The 23,754-nt window shown below is 43.5% G+C and overlaps 2 protein-coding genes across 4 annotated transcripts in view; one reads left to right on the top strand and one right to left on the bottom strand.

Moving 5' to 3' along the window:
• Positions 1-7,118: 7,118 nt before the first annotated feature.
• asip2b (agouti signaling protein, nonagouti homolog (mouse) 2b) overlaps positions 7,119-23,754 on the top strand; it is a 52,042-nt gene continuing 35,406 nt past the window's right edge. For all 3 annotated transcript variants that reach the window (XM_079647250.1, XM_079647248.1, XM_079647249.1), the window contains exons 1-3: positions 7,119-7,130; positions 7,857-8,326; positions 11,201-11,369. The gene's annotated coding sequence lies outside the window, so the exon portion shown is untranslated. The remainder of the gene's footprint in view (positions 7,131-7,856; positions 8,327-11,200; positions 11,370-23,754) is intronic.
• LOC307019631 (uncharacterized protein) lies at positions 14,615-15,912 on the bottom strand. Its single transcript, XM_079650627.1, has 2 exons — positions 15,875-15,912; positions 14,615-15,794 (listed from the first exon to the last, which is right to left on the bottom strand). The coding sequence occupies exon 2, from the start codon at positions 15,739-15,741 to the stop codon at positions 14,986-14,988; it is 756 nt and encodes a 251-aa protein (XP_079506753.1). The 5' UTR covers positions 15,742-15,794; positions 15,875-15,912; the 3' UTR covers positions 14,615-14,985.

Genomic DNA, 23,754 nt, shown 5'->3' with positions numbered 1-23,754 from the left:
ATTCTTCCAGAGTTACAGATTATCTTTATAAGAGCTGCTTGCCGTGAACAGAGAAGATCCAACCTGCTTAGTTTAGCAGTTTATTAAAGTGCAGATTACGCAGTCACTGATAACTCTTCACTGTGTTACTACTGTAGTTGTGCTTCCTAATCCACTCAAAAAATCTGTTTGTAAAACTTCTCTGTACACATATTCACACAAAGACAGTAGCAGTCTGTATGAGTACCGTTTTAAGTTGCCTAATTCACAGCATATACCATGTTCTATGGGCCAACATTTAGTGTATGTAAGAAGCAAATTAATTCCATATGACCGTGACACACTGCTTTTGATATTTTTTCATTAATCTGACGATTATTTTCCGGATTTCCATAAAACTGTAAAAATGCAGTTTCCCTTTTTCCCAGAGACCAAGGTGGCATTTCTTTACATTCAGTTGTTTTTTTAAAACCTGAAAATATTCAGTTTGCTTTCATAGAACACTATTACAGCAGCTGAAACCAGGTATTTAGCTTAACGTTTTTTACGGATTCATAGATTTTTTTTTCAGGGGAACATTCTGTTAAACATTTTACTGACTGATTTTGTGCATGAATGCATCTCACTGAGCCTTACGGTCTCTCTCTCTTTCGTGTATCGTCGTCATATGTCCAGCTCAGTGTCACAAAGCCACGCTCTCCTCTCTGGTCCCACTTGGAAGAGGCCAGCCTCTGAAGGAGGTCTGTACAGAGGACAGGTGGTGATTATGTGGTCGGCAGTCTGCTCAGGCTCGCCACACTCGCATACTGCGCTGTCTGCCAGGCCCCACTCCTTCATTGATGATTTGAAACGACCAACCCTAGTACGGAGGCGGTTCAGTAGGGTCCAGTGCCGGCGTGGTAGATGTTCTCCTTCGACTCCATCTCCCGGGTCTTGGATGTGATGGTGCAGACGTGTGAGCTCAGCCGACTCCCATTCCTGCTTCCAGGAAGTTGCTAACCATGCCCTTGTAGACAGGTCCTCAGGGATGGAACCAAGCATCTCTTGTGCTCTCCTGTTGTAGGGGTGACGGGACTTGAGTCTGCTTGGGGTCGCTGCCTTAGTTGTGGTTTCATGCAGGATATGCCAGTCATGTTCTTGGGCTTTCCTTGCAAGTGCAAGGGTAGCGGCCTCTCGTCGGAGGCCGGCTGGGGCAATTCCCGCTAGGACTGGCAGGTAGGACACGGGGGTGGGCTTCAGGCAACCAGTTATGATCCGAAGGGCGTTGTTAATGACAGGATCAATCTTCTTCACATGTGGGCTTCTACACCAGACTGGGGCACAATATTCGGCAGCAGAGAACACCAGGGCTTGTGGATATTCGTAGCGTCCTGGCGGAGGCACCCCAGGTTGTACCAGCGAGGCGGCGGATAAGCGAGACCCTTGCTGTCACTTTGGCTCTCACTTCTTCCAGGTGTTGTTTATAGGACAATGTCCTGTCCAGCCGAACACCGAGGTACTTGGGGGCTAGTTGGTGCTCCAAACGTTTGTTGTCAATGGACACCGATAGTTCCCTTTTTGCCTCTCTGTTGCACAGGTGGTATGCGGCCGACACAGTCTTCCCAGTACTGAGCTGTAGACGCCACATGCGCATGTAGGCAGCCAAGATGCCCATGTCCTGGTTGAGACCCTGTTCCACCGCTGACCATGTTGGTTGACGCAGCATGATGGCCAGATCATCCGCGTAACCATATTTACTGGATGTTATCTCCGGGAGGTCGTGGATATAGATGTTAAACAGCAGTGGTGAGAGGACAGACCCCTGTGGCACCCCGTTCCTCAATCTTCTCAGTCTGCTTCGCTGGCCATCGCTGGTCCGAAGGATGAAGCTGCGGTTGGACAGCATCTCCATTAGGAACTTCACCATATGCCGGTCTGGGATTGTCCTCAGCAGCTTCAGGTGAAGTCCACGGTGCCAGACGGTGTCATATGCGGCCGTTAGGTCGAGCAACACTACCCCAGCTTTGTCTTTGGCCTGAAAGCTGTCCTCGATGTCCTGGGTGAGCAGGGTTACTTGATCTACTGTTGATCTGCCCCGCCGGAAACCAGCCTGTTCCCTTGGAAGCTGTGGGTCTACTACTGGCTCTATGCGGCTGAGGATCATCCTCTCCAGAATCTTTAATGGGACGCAGAGCAGCGAGATGGGTCTGTAGGCCTTGGGGTCTTCCGCAGTTTTGCCTGGTTTCAGCAGAGCGATAACAGCAGCACGGCGCCAGGTCTTCGGCAGTTTGGACCTCTGGAAGCAGGATGTAAAAAAGGAGCAGAGCCAGGCAGATGTTGTCTCACTCTGGTGGGTCATGAACTCCGGATGGATATTATCATGCCCCGGGGACTTGCCTTAGCCTTACGGTCTGCATTACTGCCTTCACTTTCCTCTAAATGGGTGCTTCAACGCAGTATTGTAGCCAGGTCATAAATAGAATAACCTCTTTTTGTCATCTTTAGTACCAAACTAGTAAACTGCAGTTGAATAGAGAAAAATACACATTGTGAAATTAGTCTGAGCAGGTCATCTTAAGACATGTCAGAAATCATACATCTGAATTACCACAGAAAGGCAGAGTCTTTGATCTCAACTATAGCATTTGTAGGAGCCATGAAACGTGTATAGTAATGTGTTTTGTTTTAATATAAGATATTTGTTTGATCACAATTGATTGGTTGGCTTGGGTCACATGGATATGGACAGCACTCATTATAATCCTGTGTGTGTGTGTGTGTGTGTGTGTGTGTGTGTGTGTGTGTGTGTGTGTGTGTGTGTGTGTGTGTGTGTGTGTGTGTGTGTGTGTGTGTGTGTGTGTGTGTGTGTGTGTGTGTGTGTGTGTGTGTGTGTGTGTGTGTGTGTGTGTGTGTGTGTGTGTGTGTGTGTGTGTGTACTCGCAAGTTTAATGATTGCTTTGATTATTATAACAATGTCTATGTCCAAGGAAAATAAGTTGATCATCCCAGTTTTCATTAAACTACATTATTTTTCAACAGAGTTTTTGATCTCCACAAGTACTTTTTTGTAGGGTGTCACACAATTGCAAACAGGCTCAGCCTCTCAGTGGCTTTGTTTGTTTCCTGCTTATGCATATCAATAAAAAGGTTACAAATGTTCTAATAGCTTCTTTATGGTGTCTCATACTCTTTTACTGTAGGTGATGGTTTCATATTTTCTTTAAATATATATCATATATATTTTCATTTGTAATCTTTCTCAAAGAACTCATGCACAGTTTTTGTGAAGTTATGGTTTCATATTCCTCATTTAGGGCCCATATCAGTATCAGATCAAAAAATAACTGTTGATGTGGAGCTGTGATTTCAACAGTCATTTTTCATAATGTATCAAACTTCTCAATAAATGGGAACTCTGTTTTTTTACTTGCTTTCCAATTACTTCTTAAGGTCCTTACACACCAAGCCGATTTTGGCCGTCGATAGATGTCGGGCCGTCGATGAGCGTCGTGTCGCCCTACTCAGATTGGTGTGTCTTGGTGTGTCCCGAAACCGTTGTGTCTTTTCGGCCGTGCCGACACCTTCCGCCGCCGATTCGACATGTTGAATCGGGAGGCTGTCGGCTAAAGGCCCGGAAACACCAAGCTGACACCAAAGAACTGACACAGACGGACCCCCGACTGTTGTGTCGCCTCGCGTCTCTGTGTCTTGGCCATGTGTTGCACTGGAACACACCGCAAAGACTTCAGCCGACGGCCAAGAAGCACGTACGAACTGTGCATGCGTGAGTGGCAATAACTCTCCTTACCAGCAGGCGTTGGTAGTGTGTATTCGTCATTCAAAAGAGGAAACAACCGGAAGACAGACTGCGTGATAACTGAGAGAAGAAGAACAGACTGCGTGATATAAACAAACAACAAATAGCGTGTGCGTTCCATTTTCACTCTACAACGAGAAGCTCATGGGGCTTTCCCGAACCTGTGTCGAGAGCTGGAGTTAAATGAAATCTCAGATTTGCCTTCTTAATAGTTTGTTTGGGTTCCTCACTTCCGTTTCGCTTCTCATGCACTGATTCGCTAGCTGAACAGCCAATCAGAGTGATTTATTTTGCCGACTGCCCACCGATTCGAATCGATGGGTTTCCGGCCGAAATTGTGTCAGCACGGCTGAAAAGACACGACGGACACACCAATCTGAGTAGGGCGTGTCGACGCTCATCGTCGGCCTGCGGCCAAAATCGGCTTGGTGTGTCCGGGCCTTTAGGCAAGCCCCCAGTAAGTGTGCCGGACTCTGTGCCCAACATTGTTGTGTCCAAACGGCGCTACTGCAACTTCCGTATCAGTCCGTAACATCACCCAGCCCAAAACAACTTAACATGGGGAAAAAGACGTCTGCAATTCGGTGGATTTTTTTTTAACTAAATAAACTACCCAGTATTAACTATTGTATAGCCCTTATTAGAATCATTAGCTCCTTAAAGTTGGAAAATGCACTAAAAGCCGAATCTAGATTTATTTTCTCTCTCCATTCATTCTAGTGAGGCCGTGGCCGTTTCTCAATGTCCAGTAAACCTGCTTTAGAGCCACTATTTCAAGTATATTACATTACATTTCATTTAGCTGACGCTTTTATCCAAAGCGACTTACAATGACCAATTACAGGGACATTCTCCCTGGAATAACTAAGGGCTAAGTGCCTTACTCATGGGCACACTAGTGGTGGTGTTCCAGGTGGGATTTGTACTTACAACCTTCTGATCTCCAGCCCACCTCACTCTGGCTCTGGCAGCCAGGCTATCGGGTAATCTGTTACCTTTGTCTCTCTCAAAAGTTGGGCCATTTTAACTTCATGCACCAATGAGCAGCTCTCATAGGAAAGAACGAGACCCCGCCTCCCACGATGTATCCAGTTCTTATTATACATCCATGGCTAAAGGCCGTCGACAAAGAAATCACTCTGATTGGCTGTTCAGCTTAGCGAATCAGTGCATGAGAAGCGAAACGGAAGTGAGGGACCAAACAAAACTATTAAGAAGGCAAATCTGAGATTTCCTTTAACTCCAGCTCTCGACATAGGTTCGGGAAAACCCCATGAGCTTCTCGCTGTAGAGTGAAAATGGAACGCACACGCTATTGGTTGTTTGTTTATATCACGCAGTCTGTGGCCGTTTCTCAATCGCGAGGAAACTGGCTTCCAAGCCAATATTTCAAGGATACTACGTCATCGAGTGCCGCCGAAGGACTGTTCCAATCTCCAGCATACTTGGAATTCCACCGAGGCCACGTCCTTGGTTTGGGGGTAATTTAGAGGCTGCACATGGGTGGACTTCGCGTCCTTCAAATCCCCACAATGCTTTGCGCACGGACCAATTTCAAAAACCCTTGCGGAGAATGGCTGAACCGACGCAGCACAGCACACATTCAAATGTAAGTATGTAGTGGCGTAGAACATGTGTTGGTGAATATGTTACTTTGTTGCATTTGTTATCACCAAAAATGTGTTCTGTGAAAGTAAAGCAAGTTCATAATTAGATAGACATCGTGAGGTATTTATTTTCTGTACAGTTTATGTTGAAACCGTGAGAGAGAGTGGCACACTTGTTAGCCTGTGCCATTCTTCTTTGTTTTCCGAAGCCGTGGCTTGGAAGTATACTTGCTTCGTTTCTGAAGGAAGTGACTTGGAAGTTTGCGATTACCAAGCCAGTATCCTTGCGATTGAGAAATGGCCGGTTCTTCTTCTCTCGTATATCACGCAGTCTGTCTTCCAGTTGTTGCCTCTTTTGAATGACGAATATACACTACCACCGCCTGCTGGTAAGGAGAGTTATTGCCACTCACGCATGGGCAGTTCGTACGTGCAACTTGGCCGTTGGCTGAAGTCTTTGCGGTTTGTTCCAGGACGTAGTGTCCGTGACGTCACCCATAGGATTCTGCAGAGTTGCAGAGAAGCCTAAAGTAGGCAGTGTCGGCTCGACAGTGACGTCAGAGTCTAAAAATCCCACCCACACACTCCACCCAGAATTCCAGCTCGTACCTTCTGGTAGAAGATTTAGGGTTCCCAAGAGCAGGCTGAACCGCTATCAGCACTCATTCCTACCTATGTCGATTAAGCTTCTTAACATTGACATGAAATGAAATGTAGTCAAATGTAATGAAATGTACTTTTAAGCCCCACGGACCCGGTTCCGGGGCCGAAATCGCGTCATTTGCAGGAAACAACGTCTAAGGAACCTTAATATTTAATAAACTATGAATATTTTATATCCATATAAGGGGGGAAAAAGTCATTTAACTGATCTTTTTCATTTTTTTTCTTCAAAAAAAACACACAATGCTAACAGTGAGCCTCTGAATTAGCCCCGAGCGAAAAATGCTAACCTATTACTGCACCGAAAATCACTCCTAGCTCCCTTATAACTTATCCTAGCTGCACATCCAACACATCGTTTATGATCGTAAAGACACAGAATCTAACGGTGCCCACCTCAACACTGAAAGATACAAACTCGCCATGTTATCAACAAAAACGTACATCAAAACATGTGGCGCTAGGTAGCCTAAACAACCTGATCTCACCAGAATGCGTGACTCCTCCACGACTCCTTAACACCGCATTGCGTGGTGGAGTCACGGAATCTTTTATATTTGCGTGTCGGCACCACGCAAACAACCCCAATGTAAAGTGAATGAGGCTCCTTTGTCGTGGTGCACACACGCATTTCTACAATGTCCTGCAGTGAGCTTTTTATTCTATAAAAAGTTTTAAAAATCTACTTTATAGCTTTTAGTAACTCACGGGAGGCTTCATTTATTTATTTGTATTCATAATAATTTGTATTTTTCGTCAGAATGTATTATGGTGCATTATTTACCAATGTTTGTTCTCAAAAAACGGTGCATTTTTATTAAATTAGTTATTTTCTAAGGAAGGCCAGAGCTTCAGCTGTGTCAAATAGATTGTTCCCTTTAGTTTACGTTATTTAAAAGACAATTACATTCATATTTGATCATTAATAGTAATAATAATCATTTTTTTTATAACAACGATAAACCAGAAGAAAATGCCGTCGTTACCACGGCAACGTTATGTTGCGCTTGACGGCAGTGACGTAGCCACGTGACGTTGCCCACGATCACGTCACTTTCATTCATTTCATCTCACAACGGACTACAGTAAGTATCTAAAATCAAGGGGAGTTTATTTCTTTAAAACACGAAATGATATTGCTTTTATTTATTCCACTGTAGCACAGTCTCTATAGCGTTTCATTCCTGGATATTATGTTGAGTTTTGTAGTGTGTTTAGCTTTTACAATAGGCTACGCGTAAGCTAGCGGCCACGTTCAGCTAGCCTCCGGCTTTCCGGTCAAAGTTTGTAGCTGGATAGCATTTATAGTTTATACAGCTAAATGACATTAGCTGTCCCCGGCACAGTTGGATAGTGGAGGTGCCTGCAAGAAAAATATGTTTAAATGCTTGTATTTGCCCATGTGTTGTAAAGACAGCTTTCAACACAGAGTTGTAATAGTGGAATCGGCGATGGAGTGGAACAAAAATGTGGACCTGGAGTTTTTCCAGAGGAGTTGACTGGCCAGTGGGGACATTGGGATTGTTACATTGTAGAATTAAAATATATAGTAGAAGATATAAGATATATAAATTATACTAAATTATTATTGCATAATAGAGTAATGCACAGATTAATTATTATTGCACTCTCTTCATTTTGTGTATTGTTTGTATATTGTGTCTGTATTGTTTGTATGCCATGTCCCTCATAATATAACAATATGCACAGTATCAATTATACTAAATTATTATTGCATAATAGAGTAATGCACAGATGTTACTGTTACTCTAAATAATCCTAATCATGTTTTTATTTTTCCTGTTTTACAGCTTCTTTACAACTCTATATCACACACACACACACACACACACACACACACACACACACACACACACACACACACACACACACACACACACACACACACACATATAAAACCAACAGCACTTTTAAGAGCCACTCTCTCTCTCACTGTCTCTCTTTCTATCACTCTCTCACTTTCTCTTTCAATCACTCTCTCACCTTCTCTTTTTCAATCACTCTCTCTCACTTTCTCTTTTAATCACTCACTCTCTCACTCCTACAAATGGCTGGAGGGTCCCAAAAAAAGACCTGCCCAAGCTGTAGGCAAAGTATTTACTGTGGTAATAAAATCTGCCCAGTATGTAACCATACACAGCCCCAAAATGTGAGACTGAAAAAGAAAATAGAAGAATTCCAAAGCCAGCAGCAGCAGTGGTTGTCATCAATGACAAAAAACCGAATCAAGTCCCACGTTATTGATGACGCCGCCATTCTGGTAAGTAGTTTACAGAATTATCTCATTCACCAAAAGTGTGAAAAGTAGTTTTATTACTTTGTCAGAGGATTATAAATTAACTGGTATTGCTTCACATCCACAGTATTAATTGTATCATTAAAGGTAGGGTATGTAAGTTTGAGAAACCAGCTCGAGTGCGCTAGGATTTGAAAATACACAGCCGTAAAAAATCTGCCACTTCCTTACAGAGCTCCTCCTCCAACACACACGAACGCGCACATGACCAATGAGGGCACGAGATAAGTTTGTGCACAGATGGAAGGCTGACAGGCACGTAGTCCGTCCAGTTATACAGCCGGGCCGCGTCTATCGTTATTCCAACCCAGTTTAGATTTAACCACGGCCACTTCCGCATTACGCAAGCATCGACGTAGATCTACGCGATAGCGTCATAGACGCGCGCGAAATCTGAATCTGACAAGCAAAATACCGTCCTTATAAACGCTGCATAATATACAATATAATAGTGCTTCTTTGTCAATATGACTGACGAACACACTTATGCAGTGCTGAGGTAATGTTAATTCATCAATTAATATTAATTCCTGATAGATATAAGAGGGATACATTAGCAAACATCACCCCCACCCCTCTTGTTTAGAGGCAGGACACTCAGAGCCCCTCTACACGCTCTGACTCCTCTTCACCCCCATCCCTCTGTTTTATCCCATGTAACCTCCCTGTTAATACAAATCCATTACCCTACATCACAGTATTAAATGACTAAAGGTCCGCTGCCCTCTGCAGTCATGAAATCTTTCCAGAGGCTGGTGTTGATCCAACCTAAAGGACATCTGATGACCCCTGCTTGACCTCCTGCAGTTGATGCAAACAGGTAAGTGGATCATGCAGTCAACTTGGGATGGTATCCTGGGACTTCAGCATTCAGCAGTCCCCTGTTCCTACCTCACCCCTCCCACTGTCCCAGCCTTCACCTGGTGAGACATATACACCAATTAAAAGGCATGATTATTACACAGTGTCTTATTCAGAGTGCCTAATAAATGTATTTTACAGTGCAGATTTTGGCTTTTTTGGGACCATCGCACATGTGTGTAAGTAACAAGTATGTATAATCTGCAACAACTGTCAGGTGGTGTTATTGATTATCTTTGCAAAAGAGCCCCCACCAATATTGATTTTGAAAAATATATTTTAATTGAAATATGGGAGCAAAAACAAAAGGGTAGAATTGATCAAACCATATTATGTTATTATTGCAACTGTTTTTATTATATTGTGTTGTTTTGTTTATATATATATATATATATATATATGTATGTATGTGTGTGTGCACAAATGAATGAATACATCTGTGTGTATACATTAATAAATACATGTGAGTACTTATAAGTGTGTGTTCATATATATATATATATATATATATGTTTATAAATGAATAAATGTGTGTATATATATATATATATATAAAATAGTGTGTGTTTATATATATATGTTTATAAATGAATAAATGTGTGTGTATATATATAAAATAGTGTGTGTTTATATATATATGTTTATAAATGAATAAATGTGTGTATATATATATATATATATATATATATATATATATATATAAAACTATCATTAAATAATGCTGTGTGTATATAAATGAATGAATACATCTGTGTGTATACATTAATAAATACATGTGTGAGTACATATAAGTGTGTGTTTATATATATATATATATATATATATATATATGTTTATAAATGAATAAAGGTGTATATATATATATAAAATAGTGTGTGTTTATATATATATATGTTTATAATTGAATAAATGTGTGTATATATATATATATATAAAATAGTGTGTGTTTATATATATATGTTTATAAATGAATAAATGTGTGTGTGTATATATATATATATAAAACAGTATCATTAAATAATGCTGTGTGTATATAAATGAATGAATACATCTGTGTGTATAAATGAATAAATACATGTGTGAGTACATATAAGTGTGTGTTTATATATATATGTTTATAAATGAATAAATGTGTGTATATATATATATATATATATATATATATATATATATATAAAATAGTATCATTAAATAATGCTGTCAGATAAATGAAGTACACAGTAATAGTCAAGGTTATATTCAATATTCTGCACTTACACCAGCTGAGATGATAAAACACCAGTAATACAATCTCAGGACTCTTCGATATGGCTTTCAGCGTTCGTCAGTCATATTGACAAAGAAGCACTATTATATTGTATATTATGCAGCGTTTATAAGGACGGTATTTTGCTTGTCAGATTCAGATTTCGCGCGCGTCTATGACGCTATCGCGTAGAGCTACGTCGATCCTTGCGTAATGCGGAAGTGGGCGTGGTTAAATCTAAACTGGGTTGGAATAACGATAGACGCAGCCGGGCCGGATAAAATAATTGGTCGTGCTCTTTACAGTACTAAGGCTTCCACAGATGAATTTTTTTAATGGATTTTTTTATCAAAACACTTCAGATATTCATAGCTATCGGGATGTTAAGAGCATTCCATGGAATATAACAAAAAGTGTATCTCGAGCCGGTTTCTCAAACTTACATACCCTACCTTTAATGAGAATGTAATTCATGATTAATGATTTTCAAACAGAATGAACTATTATGTGTAGGAAGTTTAGGAAATGTCTCATAAGTTAAAAATCCCAAATGTATTCAACAAAACATTATGAACAAATCATTGTTTTTATTACGATGCCAGGATATTAGTGTAGATGATTTATTTTTGATGCTACTTCAGGGCAAGCTTGCAGATAAATTCAAATGTAAACAACAGTTTTGTGTATTTTATCTAATTGATCTCTCTACCTCTCAACAATTACTTTCCCAGCTGGAGAAGTTGCATGCCCTTGGCTTGAAACCCCTGCTGCTGTTGGCGTAAACCCCTACCAAGAGGGTGGCATCTAAAACAAAGGTGTTGATGCCCACGCATGCCCAGCAGACCACATACGCCAAGACATGCCTTGAAAATGTGGAGGTCTACAATCTGATGGTTGCAGGTGAGATTGCATTTATTTAATAACCATCTGCACGAGTCACTCATGCATATATTGACTATCTGTTATACAATGTGTGGTGTTGATTTGTCCTGTTTATTTCAAAGCAACAAAGAGAGTCATTTTAAAGAGCTGGGGTCTCATTTATAACTGTTATGTATGCACAAAACAGGGCTTGAAAGAGGTGTATGCCACTTCCCATGCAAAAGTTGTAATCTATATATTTTTTTTAATTGACAGAAGATTATGGTGACAGGGGAAATTGTCTATGCAGATGGTGAGGTGGTGAATTGAAGCCAGATTTAACACAATATATTAACACAATATATTATTCCATATATCAATATATTGTAATATATTAACACAATATATTATTCCATATATCAATATATTGTAATATATTAACACAATATATTATTCCATATATCAATATATTGTAATATATTAACACAATATATTATTCTATATATCTTCAATATATTTTTGCAGATATGAATAAATATGTTTTTCATGTTGATTATTAATCAGTATCAGTTGGTGTAGGCAACAGCAAGATTTCCTTTATTAAATATTTTCAATTAACCAGTAAATCAGAAAACAAAATAATGCAATATATTGATAGTTAATATATGGGGAAATATATTTTCTTTGCGTAAGGGGAGGGCAGGAGCTCCAACAAGGCGTGTGGACAAAGAGTGAATACACATACAGAGATGCTGTATGAGAAACCAATGTGATTTTGGAACATTGAACACTGTAAATCTATTCTAGTATACCTCAACAATGGAATTATGATCAGTAGAAATGGCCATGAACTTTAAGAAATTGCCCAGTCACAAAAAGACCATGGCAGCGGAAACAAAATTTTTCTTTGGAAATCATTTTGATCAATTTTTCCTGGAAATCAGATGGTCTATCATTACACCCAAGTATTTGAATACAAATACCTGTGTAATTTTGTCAGTGGGTATTGATAAGAACTTTATGAGTCACATGGGGAACCAAGACAACTTTTTCTGTTAAACTTCGTCATTATTGCTCCACTCCACCACTTTGTTTACACTGTGTCTGCCATCCTAACATTGACAATTAAATGTACTATTTAGAGTTTATAGCTGCCATGGAAACTGCAGGTAACCATAGCAATAGTAATGATACCTCAAACTTCAATGTGGTTTACTCACCAGGGAAGCAAACCTGATGAAACCTGTTAATTCAGCTGTCCAAAACACATTTCCAACTTATATTGTTCAACCACTGTATCAATTGTTTTCTGATTCTGAGTTTATTTTAATTTTATACACTCTTCTTTTGTCTAAATGTTGCCTCTTCAATCAGAAGGGGATCTCTTGAGCTCACCAGCTCTGTAGTCCACTCCTCATGTCTGCATGAGGAAGACAAGTGGAACTGTGAGCCTTTTAGAAGCAATGTTTTGACAATGCGGAATGTGAGATGAGAGTAATGCTAAATCTGTGGAGTATTAATTTGAATATAACTTTATTTCAATTGGAAGATACTTGTTTTGAATTAGGAAACTTTGATTGATGTCTGCAGGAGATTACATCAATTAGAATAGTCTTTGACGATTAGACCCCAATCATAGGTAGAAAAAGGGGTCTTGACACTGGCGGAGTGCAGTGATGTTGATGGGGTTGGATTTGATGAGGAGGATGCTGAACAGACAAAACCTGGATTTTGGCCCTCCCAGGAGAAATACAATTATTGTGAATGTGTAGTCATGGATGTACATTAATAGAATGTGTAGGCCTAAACATATTTTTAATGTAAGCCGATGTGAAGGAAATAAACATGTTTGTGTCTTGAACTATGTGAGTCGTCTGGTCATCCCTGAGCGACACAGAACGGGAGATATGGCACAGCTTGAATATTTTCACATCACAATTCATATATAATCTTCAAAATAGACGTGCATGTTGGTGGTAGTGGTACAAATGGATGTATTTTTCAATGATTGAGACATGTCCCCCTTTGCATGTAAATGAGCATAATATAAAATAGAGCTGCATGCATACTTCTTGGTTATTTAATAATGAGCAATGATGTTTTTAGCATATGAGATTCATTTATTCCGTATTTACATTGTGTGACGGTGTGGTGTAGATAAGAGTTTGTGTTGCCAACAGCGCCACCTAAGGGAGTTTCACCCCTAGGAACTAACTATTGATTATAAAAGATTTACCACACAAGGAACACAGGTTCGTTTTACATAACGGGCGTCACCAGACACGGAGCTCGCAACGGAACGGCAAGTTATTCCAGTAGTGAGTCACTGCAAAGAGCCAAAACAGCAGGACCAGTTGTCCAAAGGTGGGCCTAGCAATTAATAGCACCCCTGAAGAGGGCACAAGTACATATAATATTATTTAGAGGCCAAATAAACACATGGATATCAATAACTGAATTTACAGGTTCCCATACATACAATCTATTCAGCCACAGCATAGCACCCGAACGGTCAGGGGAGAGAGTCGCACAGGCCATGGCAAAATCCCGCTGCCGCAATAAATAATATAAAATAAGCCAGGAGCCAAGTGTCAGATGATAAAGGGAGGCAGACAACGGCAACTCACCAGGTGATAACAACACTGCGGCCAGGGGAGTCCTCAGCGGAGCAATTTCTCCGCCACTGCACCGGCAGTCAGACGCGCTGTCCAGATGCGAGTGTTGCGAAACGGCTGCTACGACAAACAATTCATTCGGGCCACGCCGTGCTCCAGCCACAAGCGAAGGTTTTGACAGGTAAGTCACGAGCTATGCCACACCCCTGTATTTATACTTCCGGCGCGCCCAGCAGTGACAAATGCGGAGGCGCATGGCACAGTGCCGTGCAGCGGTACGGAGGGAGAAAACCTCCTGTCACATCCACCCCCAACTTTTGCATCATCGACCCGATGATGGATTTCAAAAAGGGTGGAATCAACACCAAGGCCTGAAAACTACAGACTGGGCATTGGACATAGGGCTTGCATGTGCACTGGCTGAATCGTCCTGAGGACCAGAAGGAAGATGAAGATGGTGGATATTAGAATGGTGGCCAGCAGTAGGGCGGACAGTTCTACGCAAAGCCTGCTGGCTAGTACTCGGCTGGTTGGTCGTGGATGTAGAAGGGACTGAGGGTGAGGAGACTCCATGCAATGAGGAATCCGGCACTGGTCGGGACTGGTACAAGATTTCATCAGAGGGACCCGACGGACCAGAGGCCCTTGGAGCCACTGAAAGTTGTGGAATGTGGTTATCAGGAACCAAGAGCCAAAGGTCACTGTCGCTAGAGGAGTCAAGGTCTAATGCGGGCACGGCAGGTGGAGATGGCACGCGGGATGGAGGAGCGGCATTCTCAGGCTGGAGAACCGCCTTCATCATATCCCGATGTACATTCCGTACCCCCTGTGGGTCGTTACATTACATTACATTGCATTTAGCTGACGCTTTTATCCAAAGCGACTTACAATAAGTGCATTCGACCAGGAAGATACAACCTTTAAGAAAACAGAATCATATAAGTACATCAGGTTTCATAGAGCCAAACATTTCAAGTGCTACTCAACTGGCATTTAGAAAGCCAGCCCTTTATTAGTATATAAGTGCTTTGTTAGTAATTCTATCGCTCGAAGTGGAGTCTAAAGAGATGAGTTTTCAGTTTGCGTCGGAAGATGTGTAAGCTATCTGCTGTCCTGATTTCAATGGGGAGCTCATTCCACCATTTTGGAGCCAGGATAGCAAACCCACGTGTTTTTGCTGACGGGAACTTGGGTCCCCCTCGCATTGCGGGTGCAGCGAGCTGTTTGGCTGATGCAGAGCGGAGTGCACGTGCTGGGGTGTACGGTTTAACCATGTCCTGGATGTAGGAAGGGCCAGATCCATTCACAGCATGGTACGCAAGTACCAGTGTCTTGAAGTGGATTCTAGCAGTTACTGGAAGCCAGTGAAGGGAGCGGAGGAGCGGTGTGGTGTGGAAGAATTTGGGAAGGTTGAAGACCAGACGAGCCGCTGCATTCTGGATGAGCTGCAGAGGTCGGATGGCACATGCAGGTAGACCAGCCAGGAGGGAGTTGCAGTAGTCTAGGCGTGAGATGACGAGAGCCTGGACCAGAATCTGCGCTGATGTCTGGGTCAGCTGGGGACGTATCCTCCTGATGTTGTAAAGCGTGTATCTGCAGCAGCGGGTTGTAGCAGCGATGTTTGCAGTGAAGGACAATTTGTTATCTAGGACCACACCCAGATTCCTTGCAGTCTGAGTCGGGGAAACAACAGAGGTGCCGATGTTGATTGTTAGGTCAAGAGTGGGACAATCTTTTCCCGGAAGGAAGAGCAGTTCAGTCTTGTCAAGGTTGAGCTTGAGGTGATGAGCAGACATCCACCGAGAGATGTCTGCTAGGCAAGCAGAGATGCGTGCGACGACCTGGGTCTCTGAGCGGGGAAAGGACAGAATTAGTTGGGTGTCGTCAGCGTAGCAGTGGTATGAAAAACCATGCGGGCTAATGACAGACCCGAGCGAGTTTGTGTACAGGGAGAAGAGGAGGGGACCAAGAACCGAGCCCTGAGGGACCCCTGTAGTTAATTGACAAGGGGCGGACTCGGACCCTCTCCAAGTAACCCTGTAGGTGCGGTCGTTGAGGTATGAGGTGAGGAGGGAAAGTGCAGTGCCTGAAACTCCAAGTTCTTGGAGAGTTCGAAGGAGGATCCGATGGTTCACTGTGTCGAATGCAGCAGACAGGTCCAGAAGGATGATGACAGAGGAGAGGGAGGCTGCTTTAGCAGTGTGCAGTTCATCAGAGACAGCAAGGAGAGCAGTTTCTGTTGAGTGACCTGCCTTGAAACCAGACTGGTGCGGATCCAGAAGGTTGTTCTGATGGAGATAACAGGAGAGTTGTTTAAAGACAGCGCGTTCAAGTGTTTTAGACAGGAACGGGAGGAGAGAGACGGGCCTGTAGTTAATAACATCAGACGGATTGAGAGTGGGTTTCTTAAGGAGAGGGTTTACTCTTGCCTCCTTGAGACTGTTTGGAAAGTGACCAGAAGTTAGAGAAGTGTTGATGAAATGGGTGAGAAATGGTAGAATATCAGGAGCGATAGTCTGAAGGAGGTTTGAGGGGATAGGGTCCAGAGAACAGGTGGTAGGACGGGCAGAGGTAACGAGGGTAAGAACCTCACTTGGAGAGAGAGGGGAGAAGGAGGTCAGTGTGTGGGTGAAGGGAGGGTCTGGTGACCCAGCGGTGAGTAAAGGTGAGTCAGAAAAGGAAGAGCGAATATCATCAACCTTTTTTTCAAAGTGGTTAACAAAGTCGCTTGACAGAAGGGAGGAGGGGGGAGGTGCTTTGGGAGGGTCCAAGAGGGTGGAGAAGATAGAAAATAGTTTTTTGGGATTGGAATAGGAAGATTGGATCTTATCTTGAAAGAAAGTGCTTTTTGCCTGAGAGATGGAAGCAGAGAAAGAGGAGAGGAGAGCCTGATAGGTTAGGAGGTCGTCATGGTGTTTGGATTTCCACCATTTCCGCTCTGCTGCCCGAAGGATGGTTCTATTAGCACGCAGTGCGTCATTTAGCCAGGGAGCAGGAGGGGACTGACGAGCCGGCCGCGATGTGAGAGGACAGAGAGAGTCCAGAGAGGATGAGAGAGTAGAGAGGAGAGTTTTTGCAGCAGCGTTTGGAGGCAGGAGTTGGAACGAGTCAGAGGAAGGGAGGGCTGAGAGCACCGATGAGGCAAAGGTAGAGGGGGAGAGGGAACGGAGGTTACGGCGGACAGGAGCAGAGTTAGAAGAGATTAGGTTGTTATGTTTGGAAAGGGGTAGAGAGAATGAAATGAAGAAGTGATCGGATGTGTGGAGCGGGTTTACAGAGAGGTTAGAAGTAGAGCAGTTCCTTGAGAATATGAGATCAAGGACATTGCCAGCTTTATGAGTTGGTGGGGATGGAGACAGTGAGAAAGCAAAGGTGGTTAACAGAGATGTTAGTTCAGATATCTTCCCTGTCTGGAGGTTGAAATCTCCGAGAAGTACAGCGGGAGGGCCAGTTTCAGGGATGTGTGAGAGGAGATTATCTAATTCCTCCAAGAACAACAATGGTTAATTGTATAGGATGGGTTACTGTGACGGCATGGAATTCAAAGGTAGAAGGAGTGAAATTAGGTAGCTTGAAGAGGGAAAAGCTCCATTTGGGAGAGAGCAGGAGACCAGTGCCACCTCCTCTGCCAGAGGGTCTGGGTGTATGGGAGAAGGAATATGCTGTGGAGAGAGCTGCTGGGGTGGATGTGTTGGATGGAGTGATCCAGGTCTCCGTGAGAGCAAGGAAATCCAGAGACTGCAGGGAAGCGTAGCCAGAGATGAAGTCAGCCTTAGGGACAGCTGACTGGCAGTTCCACAGGCCCCCTGAAACGAGATGTTGGATCTCAGTGGAGCATGTGGGATAGACGAGAGCAGGCCGGTGAAATCGATTAGGAGAAACACGGGGCCAGTGATAATTGCGAGAAGACACATGAACAGGAATGCAGAAAATACACATGATTATAGCATGAGGGGCTAGAGAACCCAAGAGAATTGAATAAAACTAAATAACACCAGCGATACTTGGCGCAATCAGAGTAGGATTTGCCTCCTCTTTGCCTCCCACGTGACTCCCACAGGACTCTTAATGTCTTTGTCAGTCTTACTCCCACAGGACTCTTAATGTCTTTGTCAGTCTTCGTCTGGCTGACGCTGAAGCTGACGCTCCAGGAAAACGCAACCTAAGATGGATACCTGATTGCTCAGTTCTCACAGCTTTGGGGGCACGCCGCTGTAATTAGTTAACTATTTTCTGCTGATGGGCGACAGCAGAGTCTTCCTACCTCTTGGAATGCACACTTGAGGGGCGTGACTCACTGAGACCTGAGTTACAGCTGCTGGACTTTGAGCAGATCTGAGATTTTAAAATCTCTCAGAAATCGCCGTTTTAGCTACAATAACTACAGAACAATTATACAGAGTAGAATAAATGAAACAGAGAAGTCTATTTAAACAAGAATATAACTTACAGTGATTGCTGAGTCAGTATCGATAGTGTCCTCACCGAGTCTGGATGCACACTCAGTTATTCTGATTTGAAATGCGCTATTTAAAATGTTTTTCGGCTGGGAAGCGTTTTGCACTTCACGCAATCAGCAGAGTCTTCCTACCTCTTGGAATGCACACTTGAGGGGCGTGACTCACTGAGACCTGAGTTACAGCTGCTGGACTTTGAGCAGATCTGAGATTTTAAAATCTCTCAGAAATCGCCGTTTTAGCTACAATAACTACAGAACAATTATACAGAGTAGAATAAATGAAACAGAGAAGTCTATTTAAACAAGAATATAACTTACAGTGATTGCTGAGTCAGTATCGATAGTGTCCTCACCGAGTCTGGATGCACACTCAGTTATTCTGATTTGAAATGCGCTATTTAAAATGTTTTTCGGCTGGGAAGCGTTTTGCACTTCACGCAATCAGCAGAGTCTTCCTACCTCTTGGAATGCACACTTGAGGGGCGTGACTCACTGAGACCTGAGTTACAGCTGCTGGACTTTGAGCAGATCTGAGATTTTAAAATCTCTCAGAAATCGCCGTTTTAGCTACAATAACTACAGAACAATTATACAGAGTAGAATAAATGAAACAGAGAAGTCTATTTAAACAAGAATATAACTTACAGTGATTGCTGAGTCAGTATCGATAGTGTCCTCACCGAGTCTGGATGCACACTCAGTTATTCTGATTTGAAATGCGCTATTTAAAATGTTTTTCGGCTGGGAAGCGTTTTGCACTTCACGCAATCAGCAGAGTCTTCCTACCTCAGAACAATTATACAGAGTAGAATAAATGAAACAGAGAAGTCTATTTAAACAAGAATATAACTTACAGTGATTGCTGAGTCAGTATCGATAGTGTCCTCACCGAGTCTGGATGCACACTCAGTTATTCTGATTTGAAATGCGCTATTTAAAATGTTTTTCGGCTGGGAAGCGTTTTGCACTTCACGCAATCAGCAGAGTCTTCCTACCTCTTGGAATGCACACTTGAGGGGCGTGACTCACTGAGACCTGAGTTACAGCTGCTGGACTTTGAGCAGATCTGAGATTTTAAAATCTCTCAGAAATCGCCGTTTTAGCTACAATAACTACAGAACAATTATACAGAGTAGAATAAATGAAACAGAGAAGTCTATTTAAACAAGAATATAACTTACAGTGATTGCTGAGTCAGTATCGATAGTGTCCTCACCGAGTCTGGATGCACACTCAGTTATTCTGATTTGAAATGCGCTATTTAAAATGTTTTTCGGCTGGGAAGCGTTTTGCACTTCACGCAATCAGCAGAGTCTTCCTACCTCTTGGAATGCACACTTGAGGGGCGTGACTCACTGAGACCTGAGTTACAGCTGCTGGACTTTGAGCAGATCTGAGATTTTAAAATCTCTCAGAAATCGCCGTTTTAGCTACAATAACTACAGAACAATTATACAGAGTAGAATAAATGAAACAGAGAAGTCTATTTAAACAAGAATATAACTTACAGTGATTGCTGAGTCAGTATCGATAGTGTCCTCACCGAGTCTGGATGCACACTCAGTTATTCTGATTTGAAATGCGCTATTTAAAATGTTTTTCGGCTGGGAAGCGTTTTGCACTTCACGCAATCAGCAGAGTCTTCCTACCTCTTGGAATGCACACTTGAGGGGCGTGACTCACTGAGACCTGAGTTACAGCTGCTGGACTTTGAGCAGATCTGAGATTTTAAAATCTCTCAGAAATCGCCGTTTTAGCTACAATAACTACAGAACAATTATACAGAGTAGAATAAATGAAACAGAGAAGTCTATTTAAACAAGAATATAACTTACAGTGATTGCTGAGTCAGTATCGATAGTGTCCTCACCGAGTCTGGATGCACACTCAGTTATTCTGATTTGAAATGCGCTATTTAAAATGTTTTTCGGCTGGGAAGCGTTTTGCACTTCACGCAATCAGCAGAGTCTTCCTACCTCTTGGAATGCACACTTGAGGGGCGTGACTCACTGAGACCTGAGTTACAGCTGCTGGACTTTGAGCAGATCTGAGATTTTAAAATCTCTCAGAAATCGCCGTTTTAGCTACAATAACTACAGAACAATTATACAGAGTAGAATAAATGAAACAGAGAAGTCTATTTAAACAAGAATATAACTTACAGTGATTGCTGAGTCAGTATCGATAGTGTCCTCACCGAGTCTGGATGCACACTCAGTTATTCTGATTTGAAATGCGCTATTTAAAATGTTTTTCGGCTGGGAAGCGTTTTGCACTTCACGCAATCAGCAGAGTCTTCCTACCTCTTGGAATGCACACTTGAGGGGCGTGACTCACTGAGACCTGAGTTACAGCTGCTGGACTTTGAGCAGATCTGAGATTTTAAAATCTCTCAGAAATCGCCGTTTTAGCTACAATAACTACAGAACAATTATACAGAGTAGAATAAATGAAACAGAGAAGTCTATTTAAACAAGAATATAACTTACAGTGATTGCTGAGTCAGTATCGATAGTGTCCTCACCGAGTCTGGATGCACACTCAGTTATTCTGATTTGAAATGCGCTATTTAAAATGTTTTTCGGCTGGGAAGCGTTTTGCACTTCACGCAATCAGCAGAGTCTTCCTACCTCTTGGAATGCACACTTGAGGGGCGTGACTCACTGAGACCTGAGTTACAGCTGCTGGACTTTGAGCAGATCTGAGATTTTAAAATCTCTCAGAAATCGCCGTTTTAGCTACAATAACTACAGAACAATTATACAGAGTAGAATAAATGAAACAGTTGACAGGGGCAACAGTATAAACTGTTCCTTCACCAGAGGGGGCCCGTACAACCTGGTAGACCACAGAGCTCCAGAGATCCTGTATTTTATGTCGACCTCTAACACCATGGTTCTTTAGGTACACCATTTGGCCCACTGGGATAGGTGCACCTCTCTGATCGTGCCGATCTTTCCGGCGGCCAGCAGCCGCTAGCAGCCGCTCACGAGCATCCTCAAAAGCAACCCTGAGTCTGGCCTGGTGTTCAACCATCCAGTCCTGTACCTCACCAGGTACTGGATCCTGGATTCGACCCAAAAGGAAATCTACAGGAAGCTGGGGTTCCTGTCCAAACATCAGGTAGTAGGGCGATTCACCAGTGCCTTGATGAGGAGTAGTGTTATAACAAAACAACACCTGAGGCAAACAGGAGGCCCAGTCCCGTTTCCGTGATACTGGCAGGGTGCGAAGGAGATTATGCAGAGTTCGGTTAAACCGTTCGCATTGCCCATTACCCGCAGGATGGTATGGGGTCGTACGGGATTTTGTGATGCCGTACAAAGAGCAAAGCTGTTGGATCAGGGAACTCTCGAAGCTCCTGCCTTGGTCTGAGTGAAAACGGCTCGGAAAAGCAAACTTGTAGAACCACTCACAGATCAATACTTGGGCCACGGTAGAGGCCCGTTGATCCCGAGTAGGAACAGCTACAGTAAATTTGCTGAACACATCTGTCATGACCAATACATTCTCAAGCCCATTTCCGGAAGGCTCCAACAGAGTGAAATCGATGGCCAAGATCTCATTGGGCCGTGAAGCAAGCAAATGGCCCATAAAACTATGGGGCACCTGGCCTGAGTCCTGGGCCACTTGGCATCGTTCACACTCTTGGACCCAACTCTTTATATCGGAGGACATACCCGGCCAATAGCAGCGCTGTCGGACCAGCTCTGTGGTCCGTTCAATGCCTTGGTCGCCATGCTGTTGATGCAGCTGGGTTAAGGTCTCCGGTTTGAGAACTGCAGGCAAAATGAGTTGGAAAGACTCTTCCCCCCCATCAGAGCGGAACATCCGTCGAAAAAGTATGTCATCTTTCTCCACTAGGCGGTCCCATTGGCGTAAAATTGCCATGACTGGCCGCTGAAGTTGCCGCTTCTCGGCTGAGGTAGGTGGGGTTTTACGTCGCCAAAACACCAACACCTCCTTTAGGAGGGAATCATTTTCCTGCAATGAACGGAGATCTGGCACCGAGTGGGATGGAAGGACTGAGATCAAGGACTGAGACACAGGCACCACAGAACCTGAAGGTGAGTTGTGGTAAAGGCCATTAGGGACGGGAGTACCAGGCACATACTGGCATGAAAATGCATCAGCATTTCGGTTGCTTCGACCGGAGTGGTACTTGATATCAAAATAAAAAAAAGCAAGCTGGGCCACTCACCGTTGCTTAGTGGCCCCAAGTTTTACCGACTGGATGTAGCTCAATGGATTGTTGTCGGTATAAACGATGCACTTATGCCCCAATAAGTACTCTCGAAACTTTTCCGTCATGACCCACTTGAGCCCAAGGAATTCCAGTTTCATGGAGCTATAGTTGGACATGTTGCGCTCCGTGGGCCGAAGGCCTCGTCTAGCATAGGCCACTGGTCTCACAGCACCGTCCGTGTCCTGGGAGAGGACAGCCCCAAGGCCACTTTGACTAGCGTCAATCTCCAAAATAAAGGGGCGTGAGAAGTCCGCATAAGTCAACACTGGGGCTGAGACCAACTTTGACTTCAGGGCCTCAAAGCCTTCCTCACACTGAGGAGTCCATTCGGCAGCCAAAAGCTGACCTGATTTTGTCTTGGTCTTGGTGCCTGCCAGTTTAGCCACTAACTGGTGCAGAGGTCCTGCCAGCTTTGCAAAGCCCTCTACAAAGCGGCGGTAATAGCTGGCGAAACCCAAAAAGGAACGCAGCTCGGAAACATGATGGGGACGCTTCCAATTAGCGACAGCCTCAACTTTCTGAGGGTCGGTTGCAACACCCTGGCTCGAGATGACATGCCCCAAGTATTTAACCTCATGTTGAAGGAAAGCACATTTGTCAAGCTTTACTTTAAGGCCCTCTCTTTCAAGTCGACCAAGCACCAATTCCAACCGTTGCAGATGTTGCTCAACAGAGGATGAAAAGACGATGATGTCATCAAGGTAGAGCAACAACGACTGGCCCTGTTGGTCGCCAAACATCCTCTGCATCAGCTGCTGGAAGGTACTTGGGGCGTTGCATAAGCCAAAAGGCATCCGATTGAACTCAAAGAGGCCAAAGGGTGTTCAGAAGGCAGTTTTGGACCGGTCGGGTTCCGACATCGGAACCTGATTGTAGCCACTGGCAAGGTCAAGGGTGGAGAACCAGCGTGCCCCAGAAAGTGCATCCAGGCTCTCCTCAATGCGGGGCAAGGGGAAAGCATCTTTCCTGGTTTTGCTGTTGAGGAGGCGGTAGTCGACACACAAGCGCAGGCTCCCATCCTTTTTCCTCACCAGCACTATTGGTGATGCATACGGGCTGCTGCTCTCCCTGATGACCTGGGACTCCAAGAGCTGGTTGATATGG

The sequence above is a fragment of the Notothenia rossii genome (genome assembly GCF_949606895.1).
Source record: "Notothenia rossii genome assembly, chromosome: 9".
In the NCBI taxonomy this organism is placed as follows: domain Eukaryota; kingdom Metazoa; phylum Chordata; class Actinopteri; order Perciformes; family Nototheniidae; genus Notothenia; species Notothenia rossii.
Note: the sequence above shows the minus strand (reverse complement) of the source record. Positions and strands in the feature narration are given on the sequence as shown.

Coding starts and splice junctions, on each gene's coding strand:
- LOC307019631 (XM_079650627.1), bottom strand. CDS start 15,741: ATGTCTGCTCATCACCTCAAGCTCAACCTTGACAAGACTGAACTGCTC.